This window comes from Gouania willdenowi, chromosome 1, assembly GCF_900634775.1.
Source record: "Gouania willdenowi chromosome 1, fGouWil2.1, whole genome shotgun sequence".
NCBI classification, from domain to species: domain Eukaryota; kingdom Metazoa; phylum Chordata; class Actinopteri; order Blenniiformes; family Gobiesocidae; genus Gouania; species Gouania willdenowi.
Window position 1 is genome coordinate 35,100,780 of NC_041044.1, and position 20,007 is coordinate 35,120,786.

The window sequence follows — 20,007 nt, forward strand, 5'->3', positions numbered from 1 at the left end:
TATATATATATATATATATATATATATATATATATATATATATATAAGACCCAAACAATTGCATTTGAACATGTTATTATTATTATTATTATTATTATTATTATTATTATTATTATTATTATTGTTGTTGTTGATTAAAGTAAACATTTTGATAATTAAAGACAAACATCTTCTTCCATAATATAACCCATTTATCTTCCTTTGTTGCTCCCAGAAATGCATGATAAACCAAACCAACGTGTATTGTTTGCTTGTTTGTTTTTAAATAAAAACAGCTAGAGTAGCATTAGAAACAGACAGACAATGCTACACATGTATGGGGACAAGGCAAAACGAAAGGGGAACAGGAGAATGAATCGCTCGTGGGCACGCATGCGCAGTTACAGCAGCCTCTTGTTGCCAGGGTGACGCGTCGGTTGCCAAAGCAACAGAAGCAACTTCGTTCACGGAGAATGTTACCATGGTGACATAGTCGGGGTAACATTGGAACTAGAACGTTCACGTACCTCGCTTTCAAGAACCGGAAACTCAGAGTTTTCCCTCTTTTGAGCCGGAAGTACTGAGTTTGAACAGAACCCGCTTTCTGGAATACCTGAGCTGTTGTTCCTGTCGTTTAAAAATGGAGAGAGACACGTCTGCAGAGAGACTCTCAGGTTAGAACTAATAACAGCACAATATCCAGATAATAAAGAGGACTTTTAGCCGGAAATTTAATAGCAATTTAGCATTGCTTTTGCAAACAACTAGCTTTAAAATAAGCTAAAAATAAACTATACAAGATTCTTTGTTGGGTGTTTTGAACATTATGGTGTTGGCCATGGGTTGGGGTTAATTGTAATCGTGTAATTGATAATTATTTGCAATTATGATGTAATTATAACTAATTTTAATTGAAAAAAAATTATTGCTGTTGTAATCATAATTGATATGTAATTGAGTTTGTAATTGTAATTGGCATTGATGTTCTATAAAAACTGTGAAATACACTTTCATTAAACGCAAAACTGGGGAACCATGTTACAGTTCTATGTCTTACAATACGTAATTACTTATTAAAATATGTTTTATGTCAAGTTTTCCAACTACCTTTCAGTTCCCTTGAGTATCTTTTTTCTCATTTAAAAAAAAAAAAAAAAAAAGAAATTAAGGGTTATTGTGACAGAAAAAAGGCTCAGACGCCCACACTAAAAATATTTTTATCTATATTTTCATGGATAAGGAAGCCTAACAAGTTAACAAAGAGATTAAAAACATTTTTTTGTGTGTATTTTCAGGGTTGTGGGGTTGTATATTTTACAGTTAATTTAAGACATGGGTCTGACCCGTTATCATAAGGGATGCTAACAGAATAACACAAGAGAAGGTTGAGTTTTATGTGGTTATTTATTTCACGCTCAGTAATTGTGATTAATAGTAATTGATGGTGATTGAGAACGTAATTGTAATCAGCTTTCAGGGAAAAATAATCATAGTAATTGGAAAAAAAATGTTGGTCATGTAATTGAACATGGATAATTGAAGACGGAATTGTAATTGAAAAAAATCATTGACCCCAACCCTGGTGTTGGCATAAAACGTGATTGAAATTTGATGACTTTAGATTCGATTTGACAAAATCATGGAGTGAGACTTGTTGAAAGCAAATGACGTGTGAATGAACTCGTAATTAAGGAAGACTTTAGTTCCTACCCTTCCAGGACCAAATATTTTATATAATGCAAATAGTAATGATCAATTAGGCCTGCTTGATATGGCTTAAAATCAAGATCTTGATATTTTTAGGCTAAAGCACAATGTACAGTATAATATACCTGTATATCTTGATATTTTAATTTCTACTCTCAATCACTGTACAAATGTTAAATTCAACTCTTTGGTCCATAAAATGACACATATGGTGATTCAAGTAGTCCCTTATATTAGGGGTGTGCCGTTTTAGGAACCTCACGATTCGATTCAATTACAATTCACTGTACTACAATTCGATTGTTCAATGATTATCACAATGTTTGATGCATTTCCGGATTTTTTGTAAACTTTCAAAAACAAATGTATTAAAATATAAAACAGTTCTTAGTACAGAACATTCCAGAGAAGTGGAAACTGAACAGTGCCAAACAGTTTGAATATCTGTGGCATGAAATAAACAGAGCAACTGATGAAGCTGATGAATTTAGTAGGAAATTGTCTTTCTGCATACCGGTTGATGAAATGGGTCAGACGATGCTATCTGTACTGTAGCACCGCTTCTAGCCCCGCCCCCATCCTATACCACTGAGAGTGGTCAACCATCATTTATCCACTCACTTTGTTCATTTGTCAGTTATGGACTTATTCATTTTGGCTCTGAACCCTGTCATCTTGTCCAGTGTGGACTGGAGACATTGTCTGCTAGGACTAGTGTAGCATCTGAAGGACCATTGTCCTAGCTAGCTGCTACATGTTTAGCATTGAGGTGGAAAAGGCTGGAGGCAGAGGAGCTTCAGTGATAGACAAACTCTTTTTTGAACAATTTCCACAGAACTGGGCTTTTGTTTTCTATCCAGTGTATTTTTTTTTTTTTTTTTTTTTCTTTAACTAAAATTAAAACCCACAAAACACAGCAAGGACTTCTCCTCAGGTTCTCTTGCTTCTTATGTTGAAGTCTGTGTATCAGCATATTATGAATATACCGGGAACTCGTGCAATGTATTCTGTATTCAATTCATCGCAAATGACACCATAAAGTCTCAGCCCTATACTATATAGATGCAGTATTACATTCAGATGTTTGCATATATGGACAAGAAAGGGAGATTATTGAGATGAACATGTGCATGAGATGGTGGAATCTATCATTTTCTATCATTGGATTCTCTTGCTTGTCTGTATATACATTTAAAATATATATATATATAAATATATATAATCTGTCTCTTTTTTCAGGACTGCAGCATCTTCAATTTGATTCTGAAGGAATGCTTTTGCCTCACACCATTCTTGGCAGCGTAGAGGATTTTAGAAGTCATCTCGAGGTTAATGGATTGACCGATGTGAGTTTCTAATAGGTTTTTTATTCCTCTACGTTGATAAACCGTCCAGCAAAAGAAATAGCTTGACTCGTTGGGTGTATTTGTTCATCAAATAGTTGGTTCAACATATTCAGAGGCCGGTGAGAGATCCTGGGTCAGAGGTCAGAGGACAACCTTTGTCTGAAGCAGTGGAAAAGGAAATGCTGTCAGCACTGGGAAACAAAGAAACCAATGCTTTACAGCACTGGGGCACGCAAATGAGGCAGCGGAGGAAGCAACAGAATATTTTATCAGGTGAGGCACAATCATAGTTTCTTCACATTCGTCTCTCGGGGCACAGATACAGGCATTAAATATTAGAGCTCACAGTAGAATTGCCTATAATATAACACGTGAAATATAAAGGCGACAAATGCGTCGGTGAGTTGTTTGGTTTGGCGAATGGCTAAAGGTTTTAATTTCCCATAAATCATAAATATGCACATTATATGCAGTACGGTGTACATTTTAGGACATCCTCAGGTCTCAGAGTGAGGAACAGGAGAACCTCTGATATATTTGTCAGACCAAACGGATTAATATGTCAAACCAAACGGCCTTACTTGTCAAACTAAAGTAAGTCAAAATGGCCTCAGGCTTAAAAAAAAAGGGCAGACTGAACAGACTTAAATAAAACCACCTCTGGTCGTAAAAACGACATGGCGTATTTTGGAGAAACCAGAAATACCCATGACATCATCAATATGTGCTGCTTCGGATACAAGAGTATGTCGAAAGCTGTTATTTTCCATTTATTTCTAAAGGTTAAAATATATCAACATTTCATATAACTATGTATTTATTAAATAAACTGTACGTTAATACATCTCAACTTTAAAAAAATAAAAGGAAAGAACGACTTTTCAACTCACTTCTTCACATGTACTTCCTGTTCCTTCAAAATAAAACGCCATGTCTTGTTTTAAGACCTGAGGCCGTTGAGTCTGAGGACTTTTATTCTGAAGCCTGACACCGTTTCATTTGAAGGTATTTGCTTTGACAAGTGACGCTGTTTCATCTGACGTAGGTTTTGCTGGGACATGAGTGGACTTGATTTTTTATCCCCTGAACGTCGATTCCAATTACGTTCTCAATTACTAAAGTTAAATCACAATTATAACAAGTACTGAGTCTGAAATAAATTACCCCATAAAACTTAACCTTTCTCTTGTGTTAGCATCTCTTACAATAACGGGTCAGTTTTGACCCGTGTATTAAATTAAAATAATAAATGATCATTTATCATCTAAGAATATATTTTCTATAATTATAATTTCTAAAATTACAATTATAACGCCATAATTGTAATTAATTATCAATTACAAGATTACAATTATAAATGACCCCAACCCTGCCTGAGGATGTCCTACAATATACACCGTACCCCAGAGGTTTTCAACTAAGAAGCACATGGAACATGGGAATGCGTTGCAATAATAGAATAGAATAGAATAGAATAGAATAGAATGCTCTTGTGGTGCAAGATACATAGAAAATAAATAGAAAGATCGATACGTGTATTTACAAGGGGAGCCCCTAAGATGATAAATAAACTAATCAATAAACAGCATACTGTAAATATATGGCTCATCTCTCACTTTTGATGTAAAGACAAACTCAACAGGCCTGTAAAGAACTTACTTATGTATCGAGACAACCACTGCAGAGAAACCCAGGAGAAGAGGGATCTTCTAAATCAAACGTTGCCATTCATCCAGCCTGGATATGTATGTATATTTCTTCTTTTAGGTTCCTTCATTTTATATATTTATATTATAAGTTGTTCCCCTTACTGTAATGTGTTCTTTTTGTAGAATTCCCATGTGGGCTGTGAGTTCTGGAGCCTCCCGCAGCATCTCGGAGACGAATTGAGTGGCATCACGTCCACTTTGACTCAGACTGAGCAGGGAAGGAGGGAACCTGTTACATATGTAGGGCAACCAAACAGCATACGACAAGAAACAGGTGCGGGCAGAAACTGGAGCTATGAGAAGTCAAACTAACATGACTTAAAGAAACAAAATATAAAGGATACAAGAAGACATGAAATGACATGACCTAGATGTTGTCTAAAAATAGACAAAGGGTTTTGTGGCATATTCCTGTTTTATATTTAGAATGCTTTATTATGAGATGTCAACATTTTAGGACATGCACTAATTTTCTCGTCTGCGGTTACTTTTACCTTTCAGGGCCTTTTTGCACTGAGACGCTTCAACCAGAGTCTCGGGCTCAGCATCAGAGTTCGTATTTACAGCAACAGTTTGAGCGAGCTGAAGAACTTTTACAAGAAATGGACACCAAACGACCAGTAAGTCCAAAAATGTAAAACACCTACCTAGCACCATCTTAATGTATTGTCTGCAGGATGTTTAAACACAACTTCCTTTTTTGAAGCTGAAGTTAATGCCCCTTATTTTGAATGCAACTTATACTGAACCGCTGTGAGATCAAGCATGTTATTCTACGTTAATCAAGCTTTTGAACCAAGTTTTTATGAATGGAGCATTAATATATTTAGGGAGAGATTGAGCAAAAGAGAGAAAATAACAAGTGAAACTACAACAACATTAAAAATGCATCAAATCTGATTTTAAAAAGTGTGCAACAACCTTACAGGATCATATGCATGTAAATGTACACACAGGTCACTTATGCATATCAATAAAAACCAATAGGAACACTGTTGGCCCTTTGATGGATTGGCACCCTCCCCAGGGTGTACCCCTGCCTAACACCCATTAAGAGCTGGAGATAGGCACCAGCAGACCCCTGCGACCCTGAAAAAAGGAGCAAGCGGGTCAGAAAATGGATGGAAACACTGCTGTATGTGTGGACTAACTGATCTCAAGAAAAATAACAAAGGCTGCATCACAATGACTTCATCAGCAGGGACAGGAGGCAATAAGCGCTTAAATAGAAATGTACCGCCTTCCAGCCCTGCATGGCCCGTTCCTATTAAGGCATTAACAGGTGCTGTTTTTTTACAGAGTCTCTTTGTCTCTCTCGCACAAAAGCACAATTTGGCTTTAGAAAATAGGACACAAACAGTTTGTCTTGTCTGCAGGTTTGTGAAAGCATACTAATAGAGATAACAAGAAATGTTTCATTCTAGACATTTTTCAAAATTCAGGCAGGAAGAATAGTCATTTTACACATTATAAGCCTTTAGTTTAATAAATATTAAACTCAAACAATTTTCAACATGTAAAATTTGACTTTTTTATTTATTTTTTTTACTTACATGATTTTACATACTTTTCCAACCCTGTCTTCCAAAATCCCATCTTTGTGCTACTTTGCAGGATCTAAGCGAGCTGGAGGTGATTGGCTCTGCTAAGCCTTCCTCTTCTGTCACAGTGTGTCACAGCCCTTCAATGGAAAAAGAAAAAGAGACTGAATGCCAAGAGAAGACAAATGAAAATGTGTAAGAGAAAACTAACTAGTTTTTCAACAATTAAAAAATGCATAAGCATCCAACTATTTAGATATTTGAATATAATAGCACACCACTACTACTTCAAGTACACATGTTTCTGCCTCACAGCTTTGTGTCATTGTCTCCACAGTGATGGATTGGTAAAACCCAATGATGTTCATCAGAACGCTTTGCAAATGCCTGTCTTGAGGTTCTGTGGTCAACTCGCTTCCTGGACAGGAAACTCTGCTGCTAACCAGGTACAGAGCAGCCGTTTGGACTACGTGCAATGTAGCACCATCGTAGCCTTTGAATCAGTTCATTGGTTGGGAAGTGTTGTGGCAGTTTTGATGAATCGTACAAAGTCAAGCTTTAGAGTTGCTGGTCAGATACAAACTCAGGGTTTATTATGTCAAAGGGTTTTGGGGCAAACAGACCGGTTTGGGATTCAAAGGTTAACCAGCTTTCAGCGTGTGTGCCTCAGTGAGTCTGCTGCTGCACAGTGCTCTCTAGGATATGTATGTTGCTGATAGCGGTAGTCAAAACATAGCTGAGCCTCCTCAGGCAGAGGTCTTGTTCAGTGCTATCAATATACAATGGTATCTGGCCTGCTTATGGTAGTCTGACCAGAACTGACCAGGAGAGAGTTTTGTAATTACATATCAGGAAGGAAGTTCTAAGAGGGAAGGACATTACCAATGTACCCATATATTTGCATTTTTAGCTAACCATATACATGATGGAATAAGTAATTATAGTAACTGAAATCACTCAAACTTACAATGCAAACCAATAATGATAACTCACACCACATGACATCTTGTACATTGCATGATACCAGGGTGATGTATTGACTATGAATATACAAATAGTCTGTAGCCACCAACATTTCTCAGTTGTAAAATTCCCACACACAAAAAAAACACCTTATATTTTGGCCAGAATGTTAATGATTCTAGGGCTAAAACTAGGGGGGATACACCATATAATAGGGTTTTAGCAAATTTTTAGTAACAGCTTCAAGTCAATCAAACACGTAAAGTTTGTATGTTAATGACGGCCGTTACCCTGCTCTCTGACACCCACACCTTATAATTCTGAAGCATTTAACTTGTCATATTCTCTTATCTTTTCCCATCATTTGATTAGGGAGTCGTGGGAATTGGTGGGCGGATAATTTTTAAGGTCCAGACAGGAGATATAGCCTCAGAAAAGATGGAGCTACACAATGAGGGTAGCACTGTCATCTTCTTCAGTTGGCAGAAGATTCCAGTGAAACGTACATTTTCAAGCACAAGTTCCATAACAGTGGGACCACACTTCTACTTCAATTCCTCTGGAGGTAAACACATCCAAAACCCAATCCCACCCATTTCTGTTTTTATTCATTCATAATCCGTAAACTGACACTAAACACTTGTTTGTTTGATTTATGTGTAGGTGTTATAAATCCTGGTGACACTCGTTCAGTGGAGTTTATATTCAAGTGTAAGAAACCAGGGATCAAGACTGAAGTTTGGCAGCTGAATACTCACCCCATTCTCCTGCAAGGAGCCTCGTTGCAGGTCACACTTAAAGGTATAGCTCTGCTCAAGGACACAACAGCAGACCAGAGGTTATACTTAAAGGTGAGACAAATACAGGGTTTTGATTTTCCTTTACTTTCTATGCCCTTTGTGTAACTGTTCTTTCCATGTGTTTGAATGAGCAGAACAAGCTGGAAAAGATAGTCGTGAGGAAAACATGTCGAGCGATAATAGATAAGGTTCTGCTGGGCGTCCACAGTCCAGAGAGACCCAGCTCTCCTGAGGAGCTCTACCTCACAGAAGAGCAACGGTTTTTGCAGAGAAATCCCAAAGTAAGCACCAGCTGAGATGATTTTAATATTTACAGATTCAATAGCCACAAAAACCAATTCATCACTACTCTCTTCTTGAGATTCAACCAGCCCTATTGTGTATTATCTGTTTTTGATGTGTTTATTTTAGCTGAATCTCAGTCAGACCACATGATGTGTTGTGATCCAACTCTCACTTTAGTCAACAGTATGATTCATCCATTACGGCTTCCCCCTCTGCAACCTACCAGTTCATTTAGAACATTGCATTTAAATGAATACAATCACAACAGTAATGTTATACGTAACCAGGGTAATCAGAAATATTTTACAACTAATGCTTTCTGTTTTAATTTTTAATTCACTCTTTGTTTACCCTTCAATGTGTCTCCATGTATTTCATAGCAGCGACTACAACAGCACTTAAAGGGAGGGAATGAGCATTCATTTTGTTTTGGATTACTAATTAGAATTGTAGTTACACTTCTACAATGCACCCTATTGTGTTTAAACTCTACATTTTTGTAAATGTGCTTTTAGATTCAGTTTGTTCATCAGCCAGTGCAAGGCCTAAAGAGACTTTGGGAGCAAGTGAGTCCTGGGCAAACCTGGGACCTTTCTATTGATTCACTCCGACAGGTAGAGACTTCACTTTCACCCTCCTTAACCCTTTCCCCCAGGATGATTGAAACTAGCTCTGGCTACAACATTGCACATTATTACATACATATTAAAGGTGGGACGCAACAAGATATTGCAGGGGGGGTACTACACGCCAGATTGTTGTGGTTTATTTTAAATTTTTTACATTTCATATTGTGTCAAAAATGTCATACCTAGAGTTTGTATGCAAGTATGTGTAGTGTTTTTTCCCTCACCAAAAATATTGTATTGTATTATGATTCAGTGTATTGTCCTACCTCAATATATATAAACTAAAATGCATCCCATCGTTAAATGAATTACACTGTTTCTGAGCTCTTTATTGATTAACTATAACCCAATATTCAGCCCTGTATTTCACTCTTTGTAAGGATGTAATTGAGGAGTTGAAAAAGGACACATTTTTGAAAAGAGGGAAAGTAGTTAGCAGTAGTCAAAACATAGCAGAGCCTCTTCAGGCAGAGGCCTTGGTGTGTGCTATCAATGTACGATGGTATCTGGCGTGTTTAGGGCAGTCTGACCAGAACTGACCAGGAGAGATTCCTATAACTACATAGCGGTAGTCAAAACATAGCAGAGCCTCCTCAGGCAGAGGCCTTGGTGTGTGCTATCAGCGTACAATGGTATCTGGCGTGAATGAATGAAAACCACATCATATTGTGTTTATCTTCAATCCCCCTTTAAAGGCTGTCCTGACTCTGCCCGAGGAAAAATCCAACCAGCACCTTCTCATGAGAGAAGAAGGTCTGTCTCAGCTCAACTGTCTGTTTCTACAACTCCATGAACCGTCCACTGTGCAACACCGTCTAACAGCCAGAGCTATAGGGTGAGCCATAAACACACACATGGAAGTCAACCCAGGCTTACTTCATGTTTCATCAACCCTTTGAGACTGATAGTTTTACATTTCATTGAGGTGAATTTGAGAAACACCACAGAGCTGTTTTTAATTCTCATTCCATCCCTGCACATGAGTCATGCAGTATTGCTTTCATAACATCCTCCTCTGCAACACACACACATACAACACTTTTCACATTATGCATAATCCTTGCAAAGGTTACATTGTGCTGTGATGTGCCATGCCCCCTGCAGGCAGCAGATGCTGAGCAACCTACTGGACACGATTGCTGATGAGGCCATTCAGCTGAGAAGCCTGTTAGAGCTGCCACAGATTGAAACATGGACTGAAACCGACGATGAATCCAACATCTCTGACTCTGGTGACATTCACTCACTCACTTTGACTCATCTGTGGATTGAGCAAGCTGTTATAATGTGTGCTATTCTTTGATTTGGTCATTCCACGACAGATTCAGCTAATGACATAAACAAAGAGGCAGGTGAGAAACCTGGAATGAATGATGATGAGACACATAATGCAGAAATATCCAGACTAAAACACAACAGTGAAGGAGAGCCCAAGACCCCGGAAGTCCAAATATCCAGCAAGGTAGATAGACATTATACAAATCTTGAGAAACTTTGGTAATATTATTTAATGTATTGGCATCATGGTTGTGTACTAGGAAATGTCTTGCAGGGTTGGGGTCAATTACGTCTTCCTTTATCTTTTTTTTTTTTAACTTTATTTATGACTTGACATTTTACATGTGACACACTTAGACAGAAAAAGCTAAACTGCCAGGCACAAAGTACCTTGTTTACCTTAGTTACCTTGTTAGGCTTCCTAATCAATGAAAATATTGGTATTAATATTTTTGGTGTGGGCGTCTGAGCCTTTTTTCTGTCACTATACCCCAAGATTTATATATTTAAAAATAAAATGTTAAATTATCCTGAAGAGAACTGATCTTTTTTTAATATTTGTTTTTTAATAATTGTTAATGTGTAAGCCATAGATCTGTAACATGGTTCCACACGTGTTTAATTAAATTGTAATTGACAGTTTTTATAGAATTTCCATGCCAAATGTCAATTTTCTGAACTAAATTATGATTCAATTACAATTTCAACAGTAACAGATTTTTTTCAGTTACAATTACAATTATGCCATGATTGTAATTACTTATCAATTACGCAATTACAATTAAAATTGACCCCAACCCTGATGTCTTGCCTTCAAGTAAGAGCAGAGACAAGGCTGTTAACTGTGAGTATGAATAAAGCATCGTGATATGACATCTACAGTAAGTATGATTCATTCTCATTAACTAAAGCTGTCAGCTCGTCACTCATACTTCCCACATTTAACAAACCTCCCATGATTGTGTTACTACTGACTGTCTGGCAACATACTGCTTCACTCTCATTTCAAATAGAGATGTCAGTTGTCAATATCAATGTTCCCACCAGCAAAACATGTTTGCTCACAAATTGGAATTTTGTTTCAAAAGTATAGAGCTAGTATTTTGCTGCAGGTCCTTGTTGTTGTTGTTACTGTAAACCTGGCCTTGAATATGCTCTATCCATTATGTAATAGCTCATGTATCTATTATCTGCCATTTGAAGAATTTTAGACCCACATTGCACTGTAGGATTGCTGAGTGGTTTTCTCTCTTCTGTTTTCGATGGTTGAGTCATTGGAAAGGTACAGCTTATTACTCACAGGCTGCTATGGAAACAGCACACAGTGTGAAAATGTGCACCTGCTCTCCGACTGTGGGCTTAAAGTGTGAATTATTAGCACCTGGACCATCTCAAGCCATTTGTGACAGATGTACAAAAAATGGCTTTACATTACGATGGCCATACATCTTGCATTGCATCGGACAGTCCATTTTTATTTTTTATTTTTAATGCTTCTGCCTTTCATCTCAGCCCCATGTTGGACACTTGTTTATCCTCCTACGTCAATTGCTATTTTCTATTTTAAATTGAATTACTTATAATAGACAAATACATGGGCCTGAATAAAAATTAAACAGTAAACGAGAAACAAACATGTTTTGTTTGCCTTTACAGGGAAAATAAGAAGAAAGAAAAGCCTAAACTGGGGGATCAGCCACCTTTAAGCCCCGCCCACTAAAACAAATGGCGGTTGAGAGCCACAGATCAATCACTATTAACACATTGAGAACACACACACGTGTGTACTGTCTCATTCAATGTGTGAGTGTACATCACAGCAAAAGGTTGAGTGTTAGTTTAATGATATTTTACATTAATGGATACTAGAATCACTTCTCACCGTGGGCAATTTGTCCTGTGAAACACAAAGAGCAGATTTTCTGGTGTTTTGAAAAAACTCGTCCCCGAATAGGCCTTTTTACAGTCTCTGAAATCTCGTTCTCATCCAGATCTTGTACGTTACATCAAATGCCAAGAGGTGTAAACTCTAAAAACATCGGAAACACCACTGGAAGTCAGGCCTCGTCGCTCAGAGTGTTGAAGCTTTGCACTGAATCAGAACACAAATGCCGTGTCTGCATTAACCCAATTGATAGACCCATGATGGTGAATACATGGCTTATAACCTCTTTTCACACTCTCAGAAACCTTGCTTGTCCAATCAATGAGAGAAAGAGTGTCGAAGTAAGAGAAATCTCTCGCTTAGATACTGCTTCTCCCATCGGGCCGAACGTGGTATCAGTGGAAATACCCGGTCCCTCCGAGTGCGAATATGTATAATTCTCTGTCAGAGACTAAGTCCCATCAATGGGAAGCAAGGGAGGTCTCTCAATTTGATACAGCTTCTCCCATCGGTTTTCAAAAATGCTTGGATATGTGCATCATTCCTGGGTAGAGTACAAATTGAGCCCGGTGGACGCAGTCGATATTGCTGCTCCCATCTGTTTTCAAAAGTCCTCGGTTTGGGTCAAAAGTGGTGTCAGCGGAAAGCCCCCCCCCCCCATGTATGATATACATGTATATCATACATGTAATATGAATGATATAAACAATTGAAACACTAAAGATCTCTGGAATAAAATGACAGATGCTGTTAGGTTGTCAATGTCAACAGACCGACCCCCCAGGTTGTGTACAGTGTGTGAAAAGGCTTATTGAACTAATGACTACAGTGCACCACTGTTAACTCTCAGACTGGTTTCAGACCACCAATGTCCTGTTTCTGGACCTGATGTTACTGAATATTGTGTGAAAGATGCAGCTCTTACGTGTGGACATGAGTGCTTTTAAAGGAGGCCTGAGTGGGTTAGGAATGGGTAACCAGTGCTAATGGGGAATCAGAACTCCAGGGCTTACAGGACAACCCCAGTATTCCAACCCAATACTTGTGTTTTTGTAACACAGCATGATGCAACCCAGTGAATGAAAGAAAGAATGAACATTTCCATTTAAGCTATGTTTTTACAACCAGCGGTGTCAGCATAAATACACAATCGATATGTCACTGATAAACTCATCCCACATTGTTTCAGGTGAGCAAAAGAAGCAGAAAAGGAGAAGATGACGAGGGAAAAATCACAAAAGGAACGCACAGGAAAGAGAGCAGTAAAAAACCGGCCGATGTGCAAGAAGTAGATCCAGAGGTGAAACGCCTCTACACACGACTCCTGCAGCAAAAGGCAAGTCACTGTTTTAGCCACGCTATGTGTAACATAATGTACTGAATATGACAAACCACATTTAACATATATATATATATATATATATATATATATATATATTACAATGTTATATTTTTCAAATGATGGAGTTCATTGTAATCACAACAAGTACCAAAATCTTGGCTTTTTGGGGGTGAGGGTCTGGACTTAACACGGTTTAATGGGGGGTTGCTTTAGTACACAATATAATAAGGCAGTGGTTTTCGTTTGGCTTCTGGACCCCCATTACCTCTGGATGAAAACCAGCCGCCTAAATCAGGGCAACTGTTGGATTTCTAAAATCTATTTGATTAATAAAAAAAGATGCATTTTGACACCATCAGGGCACACCACAGCAAAAACGTTTAAATAGTGATCATTAAATCATATTTATGATAATACATTCTAAAATAATATAATCAAACAGTTTGAGAAATAATTAGAGCAGAGGTAATAAAATAAATGGGGGTTAAAAAAAAAGGTTTATTGGTTAATAATAGCTTTATAGGTTAATAATAAGCTCATATTAATTTAATTTCATGTAATGCTTCTAAAAATAACCTGATAATAATCATTATTTTCATTGTGCCCTAACCTCCTCTTCCCAGCCCTAAACCTCTGACAAGGAAGCAAAATCAAATATAAAGTACATTTTTTTTAATTTTATTAATAACTTATGACATGAAAACTAGTGAATGAAGAGGGATTTGTATCAGAGTTGGGGTCAATTATAATTGTAATTGTGTAATTTATAATACATTACAATTATGGCATAATTATAATTGCAATTGTAATGGCAATATTTGATTGCCTTTGTAAACATAATTAATTGTAATTGAGTTCAGATAACTGACTTTGTATTTGTAATTAGAAATGAAAATTCTATAAAAACTGTCAATTATAAATCCATTAAACGCAAAACCGGGGAACCATGTTACACGTCCATGGCTTACACATACGTTGTTAACAATTATTGAAATATGTTTCATATTAACTTTTTCTGTCAGTTGTCTTCAGGATCATTTTACCATTTAAAAATAATTCAATCAAGGGTTACAGACAGAAAACAGGCTCAGACGCCCACACCAAAAATATTAATCATGTTATTTTCATGGATCAGGAATTGCCAAACAAGGTAACAACATGAAAAAACAATTAACTATATATATATATATATATTTTTTTTTTTTTTTTTTTTTTTTTTTTTTCTCACTGTATTTTACAGCTGATTTGAGACATGAGTCAAACGAAAGGCTAACACAAGAGGAGGGTTACGTTTAACAAGGGTTATCAATGAAAGGCTCAGTAATTGTGATTAATTATATTTGAACTTCAGGAATTGAGAACATAATTGTAATTGACTTTCAGGGGGAAAATAATAATTGTAATTTTAATTGTAATTGGGGAAAAATGCAGGTCACCATAATCATCATCAAGTTGTAATTGAACATGGATAATTGAAGATTTAATTGTAATTGAAAAATGTAATTTAACCCAACCTCTGTTATTCATTTATCCTACAGATTTATGCCCTGATGGAGGACTTTGTAGACAATCTCTGTGACCTCATGGAGGAGGTTGACACTGAAAAGTCACACTGCAGTTAGCTACATTTAGCTAAATTTAGCTACATTTAGCTACATTTAGCTACATTTAGTTACAATTAGCTACATTTAGTTACAATTAGCTACATTTAGCTACATTTAGCTACAATTAGCTACATTTAGTTATATTTAGCTATATTTAATTACAATTAGCTACATTTTGTTACAATTAGCTACATTTAGTTACAATTAGCTACATTTAGTTACAATTAGATTTAGCTACATTTAGTTACATTTAGCTACATTTAGTTACAATTACCTACATTTAGCTACATTTAGTTACATTTAGCTACATTTAGTTACAATTAGATTTAGCTACATTTAGTTACATTTAGCTACATTTAGTTACAATTACCTACATTTAGCTACATTTAGTTACATTTAGCTACATTTAGTTACAATTAGATTTAGCTACATTTAGTTACATTTAGCTACATTTAGTTACAATTACCTACATTTAGCTACATTTAGTTACATTTAGCTACATTTAGTTACAATTACCTACATTTAGCTACATTTAGCTAAATTTAGCAACATTTAGTTACATCTAGTTACATTTAAGGGCGCACGGTGGCTTAGTGGTTAGCACGTCCGCCCCACAGCAAGAAGGGACTGGGGTCCTTTCTGTGTGGAGTTTGCATGTTCTCCACGTGCTGCGTGGGTTTCCTCCGGGTCCACCGGCTTCCTCCCACAATCCAAAAACATGACTGTAAGGTTGATTGGAGTCTCTAAATTGCCCATAGGAGTGAATGAGAGAGTGAATGGTTGTCTGTGTCTGTGTTGCCCTGTGAGGGACTGGCGCCCTGTCCAGGGTGTACCCCCGCCCAGCGCCCTATGAGAGCCGGAGATTGGCACCGGCAGACCCCCGCGACCCTGTTAAACGGGAATAAGCGGGTATGAAAATGATAGATGGATAGTTACATTTAGTTACATTTAGCTACATTTAGCTATGTAGCTGTGTGAGTAAATGATATGACGTGAAATGGTCACTAACAGTGTTTGATGACATCAATAAAAGTTGCGTGGATCAATAATGATGGCTGATGTGTCACTCAGTTCTAACTCTGCTATCATCCAATGAAGAGGAGGATAGCATGCCCCGCCCCTTTCTGTGCAGCCTTGAGACCTGCTTGCGCGTGACTGGTTCGACTGAGAGAGAGAGAGAGAGAGAGAGAGAGAGAGAGAGAGAGAGAGAGAGAGAGAGAGAGAGAGAGAGAGAGAGAGAGAGAGCGAGTACACTCAGGCTCTATCACTTCTTGCTCTATGCGGATTTTGCCACTGACGCTCTCACAGGCGACTCTCATCAGGCCTGGATGATATTCTAGGATCGTTGGGATCCACTGTCACGTTTCCAGGATTAATTCTTGTTGAGGGTTAAGAGGAGGATAAGAGGAGGAGAGGAGAGGATGAGAGGAGGAGAGGATGCTGCATGCGCGGACATGATGGAGGATGTGCAGGAATGGTGAGCAGCTGTTTGTTCTGACATCTCTCACACACACACTGTCTCTGTGCCAACAGCTGCAGTTGTTGGTCTCAGTGCCACACATGCATCGGCCACACTGGGAGGTAACTGAAACTGTAACTGGTAGTGATGGAGAAGGGAGCATCAACACAGTGTCACCTCTCATCATCATCACTCATTCACCTCTCCATCACTACCTTAAACAAGGGGTTCTCAACCTTAGGGTCAGGACACCCCATTTGATCAGTCTGCCCCAGAGCAGCTGTGGCTACAATAGTAGCTTACCACCATTAGAATAATGCCATGTAAAGTGCTTTGAGTGACCGTCATCAAAATAAGGCACTATATAAATCCAATGCATTATTATTTTTATTATTAAAGGTGAAAGTAATGGATTACAATTACTCACGTTACTATAATTGAGTTGTTTTTATGGGTACTTGTACTTTTTTGAGTATATTTTTAAATCAGTAATTTTACTTGCACTTAAGTACATTTTAAAAGTAAAATAAATAGTTACATTTCTACACCTAAATGTTACTGAGTAAATTATTATTATTTTTGTTTTAAAATGATTAACGTACATTGTGACACTACAAAAAAATGAAATGACCAGACAACAATGAAATGCATCACATCGTATCTGACCAATCAGATTAAACGTAATGCACGGCGCCAAAACAGCACTGAATAGAGGTTATTTTTTCAGTTTTAGAGTTGATAAATGTAGCTATACTTAGAGCCTGGGAATTTATTTATTTTGAATTGAATTCATTGGTGTTATTTTATTTTGACAAACATTGTATTTTATACGAATGCTTTTGTGAAAAATAAATTAGGTTCCAATTGTGTAAGATGTTGTCTCTTCCTTCCTGTAAATATGTATACATGAGATGTTTACTGTATGCACGCAAACTGTGATTCATTACCAAAAATGAATGTGTGGGTGAAAGTAACTAGTAACTTTTACTTTGATTAATATTTAATTGAGCTACTTTTTACTTCTACTTGAGTATTTAATGGATGATTTACTTAAATTTCATTAAAGTAACAGGAGTAGGATATATATCAGTACTCTTTACACCTCAGCCGTTTGGGGTCGCGAGACACTAGGAGGGGGTCACTAGATGCCTTCAAGAAACAGAATATTTTCTGAACAATTTGAGCCAATTTTTGCTTATTTTTACCCTTTTTCTGCAACTACAACAAATTTGCCATATTTTAACCTATTTTCATCGGTTTTTTTCTTACCATATTTTGCCCCCTATTAATGCATTTTCACTACATTACTCCCATTACTGCCACTACTCCATTACATTTCAATGCATTATTTCCTCTTTCAAGACATTTTCAGCACTTATAAACCCTTTCCACCACTTTTCCCACCTATTGTCGCATATGGTATGTTGACCCATTATTGTCACTTTTAAACTTTATTTTTTAACCATATTTCATTTCAATTTCACTTTTTTTTTTTTTTTTTGCCAATTTAACCACAGTTTAAACTAATTGTTCCAATATTGACAATATTAAAATTCCATTTCACCACCTTTTCCACCATTTCTGGTCACTTTTCATTTGAACCCATTTTATTTCTGATTAAAACAAGGATTTACATCTTTAAAATGACTAATGGACTTCCTAGATAACATTGGATATTATTCAGATAAATAAATAAAGGTGTTTATTACAGATTCATAGAACAATGGACCATCATTTTGCTGACTTTATGAATGGGCCACAAAAAGCTCTCGCCTTTATTCCCTCTTATAGATGGCCCTGTCTCCACATGAATGTTCTTAAATGTTCATGTCTGTGTTCAACCACCTTCAGGTACTGTGGGAGTCCCCGGTCTCTGTCTGGCACCTTTATTTTGGGGGTCGTGGGCTAAAAAGGTTGAGTACCACTGCCTTAAATCATGCTGTATCTCAGGGCTTGCATGTGGCACAAATTGCACTGCTACATGTTCTATAGAATTCTTAGGCAGAGAATAACATGTAATGTACACTCCTCACATTGAGAGATAAGAAAAGTCAAATCTTTGAACAATGTTTATGCTCAAACATTATTCACACACCTCGGAGTGATCCAGTATCACACATGGATTGGATTATTTCATTTTTGAGACTTTACTTGACGTTCATTTGGTGAATGGTGAGTGATACATTGTGTGGGCCACTGCACATGTGAGTCACTGAAATGTAATACTTCTTTCTCCTGTGCCTGCAATTTTATTCTATGCTCTTAGTACTTGTTCCATCACTTGAGAAATAAATACAAGTCGGCAGCATGCCAGAATATTATGCATCTTGTGCGACTTCATTTGTAATGACCAAGACTATTGGCGCTAATAAAGAATAGAAGCAAGCCATAGAAATCAATTTGAGGGATTTCCAAGACTACCTCCATATATCGTATTTTTCGGACTATAAGGCGCACCGGATTATAAGGCGCACTGTCAATGAATGGTCTGACTGGGTCTATTTTCATACATAAGGCGCACCGGACTATAAGGCACACCGGTTTGTTATTATTATTATTATTATTATTATTATTATTATTATTATTAAGGTGCATTAAGCGAAACAAAATAGTCAGATTAGTCAAACTTTATTCAACTCATTAACAATAACTCTCAACATTGTTAAGGTTTAACACATAAAATACAGAACAATACACTCACTTTTTCAGTTCAGTATGTTGAAGGACAGTACTGGTACATATCACTCCATGAGGCGCCTGACTACGGTAGCCCTAAAGCGCCAAAAATCCATCAAGCTGTGCAGCTTCATAGTTTACCAAAGTTGTACAAAAACATTTTGACATTAATTTCAGACACAAGGAGCACCTGATTATGAGGCGCACTGTCGATTTTTGAGAAAATTAAAGGATTTTAAGTGCGCCTTATAGTCCCAAAAATACGGTTTTAATTGAAACCTGGAGCTAAAAAGATGAATTCCCATGAATAGGAAATTTAGTATTAAGAGCTGGTAAAGAGCGAGGCACACATGAAAAGCACAGCAGCATTTGATGATATAACCTTTGTCTGATGGAACATCTGTGCTCACTCGTCCCAGATGAAAATGATAGCGCAGAAAGGTGATACTGCCTGAACTTGCTGAGCACTACTTTCTTCTTCATGCCCTTTGTACCTCCTGCACACTCTATGTACAGACTCATTGACTTGTCCTCTGACATGTTTTTGTTGGCAGTGACCCTACTGTGTGCATCTCAGGGTTTTCTGCTGCTGATGCAGGATTCTCACCAGGAACTTTTCCCAGCGTAGGGGATCGCTTCATGCGGCGCAGTACTATTTTACTATACACTATTTCCTGCATTTTAAGGGGCCAAATTTTGTAAAGTAAAGCTAAAGTTTTTTTAATCTTTGTTACAGCCTTACTTTAAGGCTAAAGTTTATAGTTTTTGTTTAGATTATGAAGCACACTGTTTATATTGGACAGT

At 37.2% G+C, this 20,007-nt stretch overlaps 1 protein-coding gene across 1 annotated transcript; it reads left to right on the forward strand.

Moving 5' to 3' along the window:
• The first annotated feature begins 469 nt into the window (after window positions 1-469).
• On the forward strand, window positions 470-15,086 carry mycbpap (mycbp associated protein). The gene is made up of 17 exons (XM_028454934.1): window positions 470-653; window positions 2,926-3,032; window positions 3,146-3,305; window positions 4,662-4,777; window positions 4,865-5,015; window positions 5,243-5,361; window positions 6,356-6,477; window positions 6,620-6,728; window positions 7,618-7,810; window positions 7,909-8,096; window positions 8,180-8,326; window positions 8,846-8,944; window positions 9,655-9,794; window positions 10,064-10,191; window positions 10,282-10,421; window positions 13,312-13,458; window positions 15,003-15,086. Exons 1-17 carry the CDS (start codon window positions 620-622, stop codon window positions 15,084-15,086), a joined length of 2,184 nt encoding a protein of 727 aa, XP_028310735.1. The 5' UTR covers window positions 470-619.
• The last annotated feature ends 4,921 nt before the right edge of the window (window positions 15,087-20,007 follow it).